This window comes from Argiope bruennichi, chromosome 6 (genome assembly GCF_947563725.1).
Source record: "Argiope bruennichi chromosome 6, qqArgBrue1.1, whole genome shotgun sequence".
Classification (NCBI taxonomy): Eukaryota; Metazoa; Arthropoda; class Arachnida; order Araneae; family Araneidae; genus Argiope; species Argiope bruennichi.
The window spans coordinates 71,053,613-71,067,128 of NC_079156.1; the positions used below are offsets into that span (position 1 = coordinate 71,053,613).

The following is a 13,516-nucleotide window of genomic DNA, read 5'->3' on the forward strand; positions in this document are numbered from 1 at the left end:
CATTTTTGCAATTGAAAGCATGTGTGTATTTCTAATAGTTTAAAAAATAATTCATTGGTCACGTTTTGTGAGGACAATTAGTCTTGTAAGAAGTCGAACCTCTTCAGGGCCCAGGGGTACAACAATAGCATAATTGTATTTTTTTAAAATGTACTTACAGGTAAGTCAAAATGAATTCCATAATTTTACAGTGTACTAAGTAAAATGTAACAGATGTATTCATTAAAAATGCACATACATGTAGAGGTAATACAAGCAAATTTTGAATAGTCGCCAATAGATGGCGCTGGAAGTACAATCATTACCAACGGTTCTGCAAAAACAAAACGGGCAGAAAAACGTCTTTGTAAAATGGCGACGCAGTAGTAAAAAATATTTTTTGTATTTGACTTTCATGTTAGCAAATATATTGTTAGTGTTCAACGTCAATTCCGAATAAAATATGGACAGATAGCGCTGGATCATAAGACAATCCGTTGCTGGTATACAAAAATTCAACTGACACGTGCAGAGTTACCTCGTTAATACGTTATTACTACGGTGGATTGGTCGAGTATTCATCGTAGACAATGCAATCTCGCCTTGGCCACCATGATCTCCAGATTTACCCCAAGAAATTTTTTCCTGTGTGGGTTCGTGAAAGATCGTGTGTGTGTGCCTCCAAGTCCAACGGCCATGACTGATTTGAAAGCTCGTATTACAGCTGCTATCGCTAGCATCAATGTAGCCAAGGCTAGGCAAGAATTACATTTCAGACTTGAAAGAAGCGCATATCAAACATATGTGAAGAATACATTCAAAACTTACTTATATTACCTCTATATGTGTACATTTTTAATGAATACATTTATCACATATTACGTTGTGCACCTATGAAATTTGAGCATTCATTTTGACTTACCCAATGTATATTGTTCATTTTGACGATCGAACGTTAAATCAGGGGAGGGGGAAAAACCCGCATACCGCCGCTAACTTGGTGGTGTTAACGATATTGGCGTGATCTGAAAATACACAAGTAAATCCGGAAATGCAACCATCGTGGCGGAATCTTGGCATTTTATGTATAATGGATATTGGCCATTTTTCCATAATCTGAAAATCACCAAGTAACGCGGGAGCCATAAAAATAAACTAATACTTTTTATACAACTGCACACAAACAAAAGAGGCACGAGGTACTTTTTTAAACATACAATGCACCTTTACGTAGAAGTTGAGGAAAGATTATTCACGGTGGGTTAGTTAAATTTTTGTGTGATACACGGTGTGATTAACCTTATATGAAAAAAAAAACTGTTTAAAATATATTCTAACAACATAACACAAAGTGGCGACATAATTAAATCAATACGAAAATACAATCTCTCTCGACCTACAATTTAAAATATTGATATTTCTTCCACAACAATATTTCGATAATAATAATAATTAAAAAAAAGACCAATCATATAATGTAATAGAAAGGTCGAATGTACATACAAAAAGAATTTTAGAGCTGCAATAAGATTTAACAATATTGTAAAATACTCATCTACAGTTCGCAAACCAATGCTGAATTTAAATCTTCATGCAAATCAGTAAATAATTGTGACGTTAGAAAAAAATTACTAATCTATGTTATTTCAATCCAAAGGCGGTAAAGTAAAACAAATAATGCGATCAATAATATGGTATAAACTGATAAGGTCCGGCTGTATTTTTCACATCTGTATTAATCATGTGAATGTAAGCACAATTGCTTCAAAACACGAGTTAGTGCATATAATTTTACACGAAAATTATGTCTCATTTTTGACAAAAATCCATAAAAGGGACGTATGTGGAGAATTGTTAGTCTATCTATGTGAATATTATAATTAAATAAATGTTTGTTATTTAGCTGTTTGTTAGTTTTTCTTTATTAAAATTTTCTAAAAAAAAATTGCAAACAATCGGTTTCAAAGGTAGATTGCAGTGGTTAAATTTAGATTGTTTGCTTTGATTGTTATGGTCGTAGATACTTGTTTGAGATTTTTTACTTCAGGACTGCTAAGGCCGAACACACATGTTTAAATAAACAAATGTTGCAAGACTACTTTGAGCTTTTCAGACAATTTGTGTTATAACTTTGGTCGCAAACAAGCATTGTTTGAAAATATCTGGAAACATCATGTTAAATTTTTCCCCTATGAACACATACTTCTATAAATTAAATACAAATTATTAATTCGTAATGGTAAAAGTTGGAACTGAAAATCGAATGTTTCTTCTTAAAATTACAGAAACGGAGATTTATTTTACTTATATTGTTACAGAATTTTCGTTGACGAAGTGCGAAAATTACAATAGGGAAAATACTCTGAAACAAAAACTTTCGCATGTATTGTTCATATTTGTGTTTGTTATAATTTTTTCGATGTTGACTTTGTACTAGTAAAGTCCTTATTAACACAAAATATTGTACATCTTCATGATATTGTTAAAAATCTGTAATAATACTTCCGTGCGCAGTTAGTCTGCTGGTGTTGGTGGGGGATAGTTTTACATATAAAGTAATTACTGAAGAATGGCTGTCGAGTCAATAATCTCAACAAATTTGGCCATCCTTTGATGACGAATTAAAAAAAAAAATCGCGATCGTACCATTAAGCCTCGAATTCGGGCGTTTGTTTTAGAACATTCGATGCCCTGTCCGGCAGAATATAAAGTTAGGAATGAGTCGAGAATAGTTGATCGAATTCCCTCTTTGGAGTATTGATCTCCTACAAGTTCTCTTTGAGCTCTTGTGGTATTATAGTTGCTTTTTACCAATTTGTGTGTTGTTGCTGTTTTGTATACGCATCATCCAGGCTTTATTACTGTGAATTTGTGGTTTTGTATAGAAAAAAGCATCTTTATCTGTTATTGAACCTATTGGACTTTTTAACCGTGTACCTCCTGGACGAATTTGGATTTTTCCATAGCAATATTTTGAAAACCGTATAACACCATGAAGATGTCATAACAATTCATTCAAAATTTTGTGCTAATAGGTAATCAAACTATAGAATTCCTGATTTTATATAACAACAAAGAATATTAGGCCTAATTTTAAAGATCTTACCTAGTATTAGCTTCAGACAATTTTTGCAACAAATCGTCCACTCTTCCATTAAATCCTTCTTTCAAATCCTGGTAATGTTCTTTATGCTGTGCTCTCAGTTGGCTCAACTCTTCCTTATAGGAAGTGAAAAATTTCTCTAATTCTTGGCATATTTTAGGCGTTACTATGGAGATAATTTTTTCCTCTTGTGTGCTTGATGTATTAGGAGTATCTACAAAAGACCGGTCGTTGAAACCACGAAGAGAGTATTCGGATTCGTTGGAATCGGACCTGCTCTTGGGGGTAAAGTCTGAAAATGACATGTCAGTTAGCACTGCTTTATCGGCTGTTTGAACTTTAGTGTGTTGGCCATCTAGGTCGTCGAATTCAGAGCTGTTTCTTGGACTCATTGACATGACATTTGATACTCCACTATCGTCATGGTTCATAGTAACAGTCTGTATGTCACTTCTATCGGATTCGTTGCTCTCGAAGCTAATTTCAGAGGAATTTTTCACATTTAAGCTGTCTAGGTTATCACTTTCCTGGGAGGAATTCATAAGGCTATGCTTTCCAAGTTGAAGCTGAAAGAAAAATAAAGATATGAATATAATGTGAATTTCAATGTAACGATAAATAAGGATTTTGAAATAATTTTGAAAATTCAAATTTGATGCAAAATTTAAAATATACATTATATATAAAGCAACAATTTCTGTTAAATCCAAATTCGTTAAAGAAAGATTTATCCTTCTGGTTGATCCCACCGGAAGGGGCAGGGGGTATCTCAACCAGATGAAAAGTTTCCGGCACGGTGGATGGTTCTTGCCACCTGAGTGGGCAAATATATGGTGTAGAGTCAACTACTCCCTATTGATGACAGGACGTGCTTCCCACTGGAAGGGCTGTACCGTGGCCGGTGATGGCCAGTTCCTGCCAATACTGTATATACAGAAAGTACTGGAATAAGGTTATGTGAAGAAGTTTTTGGAAGTTGTATTTTAACTATGGTTTTCTTACTGTTTTTAGGAGCTTTAAGATATAAAATGTTTATGAATATATGCTTACGAAGCGACGTTAAAATTAGGATATTCAATACAAATATGGCCAAGAATCAAATTGTATCAGGGTTATATGAAAATTTTTGGCAGTTGTGTTAGTCTCGTTTTTTAAAAAAATAATTTATAAACCAAATTCATTTATATTACATCGATTAAAATTTATAGGATCTTTCAATTACAAAATGTGAATGAAGATACACCAGTGGGAAAGTAAAATTAGGGTATTCAATATAAATATGACTAGTATCAAATCAACTTTAAGTGTTATCTTTCCATGCTTAGTACACAGAATTAAGAATGTGCTGCTTTGTTATACCCAAAGCAAAATTTTTTTATCAGAAATATGCAGTTTATTGTTGAGACTACCTTATAATATTGCCATGTCAAAATTCAAAAAATCAATGCTGTCTCAACTTTTTAATGAGTGCAATATTAGAAATCACAATAATAAAACGTTGGTGATAAGCTTATCAAATTCGTCGAGGCTACAGAAAAGTTAAATGTTAATAAGTATCGTATTTATAAGTATTTAAATAATAGGTTCACGGCGCTGCCCCTGATGTGATAATGTTAGCGAAATCAAACGATATAAAAAAATAAAAATAATAATAAAAAATTAAAATAAATTATATAAGATAATATCAGAAGAAAAAAATGACTAATGATTTTACAAGTTTAATTTTCTTCGCGATTATGATATAGCATGCTGAATTACAGACAATAAAAATTGAAACAATTATTAGAAAGGAGAACCTAATTAAAAAAGAATTTTCAAAATATGTTACAAACGATGCAAATAGAATTTATATTTTTTATATAAATTATATATTGTTATGATTCTTAAAGCCTTTTTTTTCATTTGATTCGTTGCCAAATTAGCGAAAGAGTATTTTGTTCTCCATGGATTACAGAACAAAATATTTCGACTCATTTACAAAAAAAAAATAAAAAAAAATGCATATTTATTGTTTATGTTTTAAACTGTGAAAAAAATGTCCAAATTATTTCACAGAAAATTTTTAAAAAGAAGACTTGAAATATAGACACTTTAGTTTCAGTTCCTAAAATTTTTCGGAAAAGTTATCTATATCTTTCGAAAAAAATTCCTCGAAATACAATAAATTACGTTGGCATTCAAGACTGATTTCATTAGAACGACAACTGTTTGTTCTATATGACGATGCATCTAATTTTTTTATACAATCATTCTAAGAGGAAAAAAGTAAAAATATCCCAAAGAAAACAATGACTAAAAACATTTTTATGTTAAATTTTGAAATTCAGTCTTCGAGATGCATTGAGTAAGTATTATGATTACTTGTGTGTCAAATTTCATTGATTATGTGCAATAGATTCAGTTGTACGGCACTGCAGCACGTATGAAATACTTTCTTTTATAGGTATAAATATCTAAAAGCTGCGTCCTGTAAATGGACATATGAAGAAAAACTTGTCTTACTTCATATGTCCACAAGAACACCAAAAAAATTCCTGAATTGTTTTACAATAATCAAAATTTAGCGACGGAAAAATTATCATTAAATTAAAATTGCAAGCAATAATTCAACAGATCTTACCGCGGCTATTGCGTCCTGCAGGCGTTGCAGATCGTCCTTTAATCTTTCGATCTCCTGATTCTTCTCTTCGCAATTCTTGGTCTGCTTCATGAGGGCCGACTTCAGCTGCCTGATCTCTTTGTCCTTTCTCTGGGTGGGGGTCAGATATTCTTCCTGCTTCACCAGGTGTCGATCACAGTGCAGGACGTACTTCTTGCCGTAGTAGGATCGGCTCATTGGCCGTGACATGGAAGCCTCGGTGCACTGGCTTTGACTAGCGTAAGAATTGTAGCTCATGAAGCTGCCGAAACTCTTCACCGAGCTGTCGTCGTCTACGGAAAAGGGCATGGAGTTCATGGACCCCAGGTCACCATACCTGCTTTCCAGCTGCCACGGGTAGTCCCTCTGGGAGGAGAGGGTCATAGATTTTGGACGGCCTTCGGATTTCAGACTGTCCACGCGGTCGTTTTTCCCTCGCATCGACGTCGAACGATTCAGTCGTGGTATACGACATCGTTTGGCGCTACGTGGTAGCGTAGACGTGTTGATGCTTCCATTCGTGTCCTCAGGATCCGCCATCACCAATTCTGGTAGAAAAGAAAAATACGTTTTAGTGCTTCTGCTTAAATACTTGATGTATGATCAGATGTAAAATGTAGTTAATAATATCAATTATCAATAAGTGAATTTTAATATAATTCATAAAACATAACTGAAACATCAAATTCTTTGAACCTATAAGGTGAGCTGTAAATCTCCATGCAAATAATGAAAGTGGCGAAAGTATTTTCTATTTTCTGAAAGGCCAACAAATTGAAAAGATATGCCACTAACGAAAGAAGGAGGAATGACATTATTCTATTGACTGGGACAAATTGAAAAGAGATGCCACTAACGAAAGAAGGAGGAATGACATTATTCTATTGACTGGGACAAATTGAAAAGAGATGCCACTAATAAAAGAAGGAGGAATGATATTATTCTATTAACTGAGAGTGGCACTGTCGTTCATATAGCACGCACTTTTGGTGGAACGCACAGAATACAGATAACCCATGGCTCTGAGGCAAAAATTATCGTGCCCATGCCGTCGAAAAAACTTCACGTGTTGTCTCTTTGGTCTTCTAGATCTTCTTGCATTAGAGAGGGAATTTTTCATTTTAAATTTCATGATGAATTCTGTCACGATTCCTGTATTCTGTGTGTTGCATTGAAAGTACGTACTACATGAAGGATGGTACCCAGCCAACAGAATAATGTCAGTCGGCTCTTCTTTCGTTAGTAGCATTTCTTTTCAAATGGTTCGCCCTCCAGGAAAGGAAAAAGAGATTGGATATCGCTTTTATAATTTGTATGGAGATTTATTCTATATTAACAGTACCAGTATTAATTTTGATTGTTCTTTTCCTTTACAAATTATCCCCTTCTAGAATATCTCAAAATAAAATGACAGATCTTTCTTAGTAATGTAATAAGCCTGTCAACAAAGGATCTACTACGATCTTAGCTAAAGTTCGACTCCTAAAATGACCTATTAGTATAAAATATTGTAGCAATAATCTCTTTTTATACGGCCCAATTTTGTGCTAACGGGGTGATTGGCTATAATTAAAGAAAAGTACAAGATATTGTACAATATCTTCATGATTTTATTTGATATTTTGACTGCTGGCCAATATCGAGAAGATATCTTAACTATGTTGGGAATTTTGCTAAAAGTATTAAATTAATAACACAATTCAAATAAATTCAACCCATAATAATATGAAATTGGTTTTATATCCGAATATACATTAGTACATGTGTGATGATTAGATAGAATGCTAATGAGGAAAGACAAGAATTGGTAAACAAACAAACAGTCGAAAAGAATCAGTGATTCAAAAAGAGAAAAAGGATGTCTCTGTTTCCTTTCAAAAACCAGATTTTAAAGAACATTTTGAGCTTTCGTCCTGATGTAATTTACATGTAAATAATTAGAGATCTTAACATATTTCTACAGATATTATTCCGAAGTCTTTCACCTACAATAAGATTGCTGTTAGATATCTAGAATAATATAAAGCGGATAGTCAAAGTACTATTTGCACTATAAAGGGATGTGGAATATTCTGAAACAATGGATTCAGAGAATTAGCAACAGGTTTTGAGTTCTAAATTTATTAAATGTTAAGCTGGTATTACCCATGCTTTTATATGAAAAGACAAAAACGAAACAAAGCCATTCGTATTTCTTAGAAACTAATTATAATTTTGTTGAAAGCCGATTCCTGAATGCTCAAATAAATATTTTAAATTATTCTGCTAGAATCATGTTTATTCTAGCACATTTTTATTATATAATTTTTCTCTGCATGATAATGAATGAAAATAGCTCACAACTTTGTTTCATAGTTATCAAAAACATTTTTGATTTTAAAGATCCACACAAAATAGGATCCTATTTTATGCATTTAGAGATGAAAAACGTCGATGTTATCGACGTTTTAGATTACAACGAAATAAACGTATTATTCAAAAAATTCTTAAGAATAAAACATATTATCTAATGAAGTTTTAACCAACATTATAATAGAATGAACCTAGATTTTAATTACATAGTTACAGGGCAAAAAATATCAGATATGATTAATCACACAATAAATAATAAAATAATGAAATCGTTTGATCGGATGATACTTGTTTTAATCGTATTTCGAACATAAAATGCGTTAGCTACAAATGATTAAAAATTATGCAAATTTACTGACATTTTTTTAACTAGCCAAAACGATATTAATATTTATAACTCATTTTATTTGAATATAATAAAACTTATAATTTCTTTCATTATCCAGCAACTTGCTTCAAATAACCAATTTTCTGAATTTATTTATTCGGTTATCAGACAAAACGTTTGTTGCAAAAACTTACCATGGTAGGGAGGAAACAAATGAATATTCATCGCAGCGAAAAAGTTCTATAATGAACACAAAGAAAGGGAATCAAATCTTTATGCTTTAAAATAGAAGCATAATTGGATTGCTACTCGATCCGCCAAATCCTGTTAGGAATGAAAGATAACGCGGATCTTGTCTTTTATACTTCATCATATGATACCAAGTTCTGTTTATTTCTTTGTCAGATTAACGCAGGAGTCGGCAATCTGTGGTTTCGAAGCCACACATGCAGCCCTTTTAATACATAATCTTGCTTCTCTTTAAGTGGTAAATAATATAAATTTAACAAATCCTTAAGCATAAAAACTTCTATAAATTTCTATAGAACAATATAAATTGAACAAAACCTTTATGCATTTAAAAACTTCTACAAATCTTTGTAGGCCAATTTAAATTGAACAAAACACTTATGCACTTAAAAACTTCCATAAATTTCTGTAGGCCAATTAAAATTGAACAAAACCCTTATACACGTAAAAACTTCTATAAATTTTGTAGAACAATATAAATTGAACAAAACTTTTATGCATTTAAAAACTTCTATAAATTTCTGTAGAACAATATAAATTCAACAAAACCTTTATGCATTTAAAAACTTCTATAAATTTTGTAGAACAATATAAATTTAACAAAACCCTTATGCACTTAAAAGCTTCTATAAATTTCTGTAGAACAATATAAATTCAACAAAACCTTTATGCATTTAAAAACTTCTATAAATTTTGTAGAACAATATAAATTGAACAAAACTTTTATGCATTTAAAAACTTCTATAAATTTCTGTAGAACAATATAAATTCAACAAAACCTTTATGCATTTAAAAACTTCTATAAATTTTGTAGAACAATATAAATTTAACAAAACCCTTATGCACTTAAAAGCTTCTATAAATTTCTGTAGAACAATATAAATTCAACAAAACCTTTATGCATTTAAAAACTTCTTTAAATCTTTGTAGGAACGAATCATTCCGAACATAAATTTTAAGAAAAATCAACTAAGAAATCAGAATCACTATGAATATGCTATTTTATTTCAAAAATTAAAGTATAGATATACTTAAGTCATGATTATACTTCAAATAAGATAAATTCTGATAATATTTTAGAGAAATTGAGAAAAAAAAATAAAAACTATGAACTTGTACTTTTATTATGTATAGCTTTAATTTTTATTATTTATAGGAAGTGAAAAAAAATATTTGAAATCTGCATTTTATATTTGACGATATTTGAAAAATTTCTGCATTTTATATTTGACGAAAGAAAAATAATAATTTAAGAATGATAAAAAGCATTTTTTTAATTTAAATTATAAAATTATACTTTATAATTACTAACAACGTGGCATAGATAATAAATCATTGAATTATTCTGTATTTTAAGACAATTATGTTTTTATTTTTACTGACAATTTTATGACCTTTAATTTAAGAGCAAAAATAAATCCAATAAAATAAAAAAAAAAACATTAAAAAACTAAATTTATTTTTTGGAAGCTTTTTTTTTTCATCATTCAAATTGCTGATTTATGGCTGCTTAACTATTATTTCAGTAAATATGATTCTTACGGAAAAAAAGTTACGGTTCTGGGTTCAGGGCCTTTCTTGGTTTGGTTTTTTTTGGCCATGGTTCAGGGACAAAAGATATCTTGAACCATAGTCAAATAATGAGGATTATACTTTATATTACTATTTGAAATTTCAATTCTATACTAATGAGGAGACGTTTGATCTGTAATAATGAATTAAGTGATACGTATAGAATTTCTTTTGCAAGCTGCTAGAGATAATTAGCAATGCAGAGCCTCTCTCCAAACTCTGCAGTCCATTGACCAGTACCACTGGACATATTTCATTGCCTTAGTTATAAGGTGTACTTTTTCAATTAATTTCATTTAAATTCCACTCCAGCTTGCTGCTATATTTATAATTTTGGGTTAATTTTGGCAACACTCTGATAAAAAAAAATCAATGGACAGCAATTGGTTAGTACACCAAAGGAAGGTCATTTGATCCCAATGGCTTGCTTAGAGAGGAACTTAGAAGGAAATCGAAGCCGTAATTCTGCAATCAGGAATAGTTCCAGATATAAATATATTGAAGTCCTTCAATATAATGAAGACCTTCTTTTAACAAAACTGTTTTATTTTCTTTACTATCTAATAAGATGACACCTTCTAATTTGGGAATATTTTCTTATTTTGATTCAAATAGAAATCCATTGAAAACTTCACTTATCTATGTATTCGAAGTAAGTTTAATGCTGAATTATAATCGTTATGAATGGTTTATTTTTAGCTTACAACTATCAAAATTCGATAAATCGATGCAGGTATGGCATACGGGCAAAACAGTTAAGCTGTTAACAAATTGATTAGTTCAGTTTCGCATTTTGATGCATTTATAAAAATAAATTTTATTTTAGTAAAATCTTTTTTTTTTGTATACGTAATATAGAGAAAACATAGTAGTTACAAAAAATTCGAACTAGAGATTTTGATGAATAACCGTGTTTCAGATATCCTTGAGTTCTAAAAACACATTTTTGGAAAATGTCCGTCTATGACAAAGCTAACTCAAAAACTCTTTGAGCTAGAAAGTTGAAATTTGGTAAACGGTCTTTACAACGATTTTGTAAATTTCTATCAAACTTTGAGTAAAATTTGTTCAGAGGTTTTGTGTAAAAACTGTTAACAATATTGTACTACGGTCATTTCTTGAGAATATTCCAATCGAAATTCCATTTTTCACATTTTTACAATTCTAACTTGATTCAAGGAATTAGTTTATATATCTGATACACACTAAAGTAATGATTATATTGAAACGTCGATTTCCGACATAAAAAATACATGGATATTTTTAAAATTAATTTTCTAACTTTTTTTTATAAAAAAATTTTGAATATCGTTTTTGCATTTATTCTTTGAGAAATTACAGTGACTATTTTTTACACATTTTTATTTTTTAAAATAATATACATTTTAATGCTATTTTTGCAAATTCTAAATTTCAGTAAAATCTTTCAACTCCCCCAAAAAACCTCATAAATCAACATGCATATTTTTTGCTAAAATTTGATATGAAATTTTTTTATATGTTTTGCAGCTCCTGAACAACAGAATATCGGTTTACTGAAAAAGATTTTGCAGTTATTTTAATGCTTTATTAAAATAACGAAAAAAAAAATTGGCGTTTATTTGACAAAGTAGATAAAAAAAAACTATATTCGTTGTTTAAAATTCGGAATAAGAAAATATTTTTCGAACTTATATAAGAATAAGTAAACAGATTTTTTAAAATGTATTTTATTCATGTAGGTGACACTTTGATGTCATTTGCCATTAATATCACTTACAACGAGAAAACGGTTACTGTAAAAATAATAATAAACTCGATATTTATTTTTTGAAACATTATCGTTTGCAACAAAGTTTCAAATCAATTTTCGCGTTACAGAACTTTTTTTGTTGTTGTAAATTATCTTATTTCGTCAAGCTTTCTTCTAAAAAAAATTCGAAAATTCTCTGCGCCTACGCAATAACAGATTAATCAAGTATAATGGATATAATCCCAAGAATGACAGTTTGGGACTAGGGGAACACAGCTGCTGGATTAAATTGATCACGACTGGAGGATTAGGGAGACAGCTCTTCACGGTCGGTCGAGCAGCTATGCTCACAAGTTCCAATCGTGATCCAGAAATTGCTGTTTCAGGTGGCAACTAACCAGTGAACTAGTAAGCACCGTTCATACTCCAGTTGTTCCGTTCATATTTTGAAGATTTCTCAGATAAAAAGAATTTAAAAAGTGCGACAACTAAGAATCAATTAATGAATCATTTTTAATAATTAAAGGATTAAAATTTTAAATAACATTTGAGGACTAAATTTTTAACGTAGGATTTGCTTAGTTGATAAAACATCAACTCTGAAAAAATGCAAAAATAAAATATCGGGCAATTGATTCAAGTGACTGTTTATGTTGTTGCCACAATAATAAAAAAACTGAATAATAAACACAATCTTCGAACAAACAGGCTTAATTTCGTAAAATAATTAACTATGCCACGTATAAAAAAAACCGAGAAGTAAAAAAAGAATGATTAATTGCAATGAAACGAATAAATTTATACAAAAAGGAGCTTGGGGAATTATAAATAGAGTAATTGCATAAACGAAAATTAATCGGTCTCCAAAATGATAAAATTTAATTTAAAAAATTGAAATACACGTTTCCATAGAAATGTATCATGCCTGCAAAATTCAATACGAAGAAATGGTAGAAAAATAATATATTTTTACATGGTTTTATGTAATGAATAATTTTATAGATGTATAAACTATTTTTTGTTATTTACTTTTCATTTATTCTTATTTACTTTCTGTACATACTAAGCTTTTGAAATTTTATAAAGTTCACTGATTCTACTGATTATATTTTAATCACAATATTTTTAGAATTATCAGTAAATCGATTGATCTTATGGGAAATGTGACTCTATACGAAATGAAAATGAATAATGATTCTATACGAATAAGCTTAAAAAGAAACTGCATTCAAAATTTCATAATAATTATTAATGAAGAATTATGAAATAGGTTAATAAATTAACGTCTCATAAAGGATTATGAGACTAAAAAGGAGAATGCAATAAAAATAAACTATTTTGAAAAAGCGTTTTTATTAGTATTCAAACAGGAAATAATTTTTTCAGAAATAGAAAAGCCAAAATAATATTAAAAAAGCGTGTGGCAGTACAAACAATATTGTTGAAGCCGAATAATAATTTTTAAAATATACAAAAAAAAAATGTAATTCATATAAATAATAATAGTATGTTAACAAAAATAAATATCTATTTAGAACTCTGATTTTTTTAAAAACTTTATAG

General features: G+C 30.1%; 1 protein-coding gene across 1 annotated transcript in view; it reads right to left on the bottom strand.

Moving 5' to 3' along the window:
* Positions 1–13,516, bottom strand: part of LOC129971494 (protein quick-to-court-like) — a 113,040-nt gene that overhangs the window by 13,516 nt on the left and 86,008 nt on the right. Inside the window, exons 2-3 of the mRNA XM_056085319.1 lie at positions 5,703–6,268; positions 3,086–3,648 (exon numbers count right to left, since the gene is read on the bottom strand). Coding sequence (XP_055941294.1) covers positions 3,086–3,648; positions 5,703–6,260 — 1,121 coding nt within the window. The 5' untranslated portion in view covers positions 6,261–6,268. The remainder of the gene's footprint in view (positions 1–3,085; positions 3,649–5,702; positions 6,269–13,516) is intronic.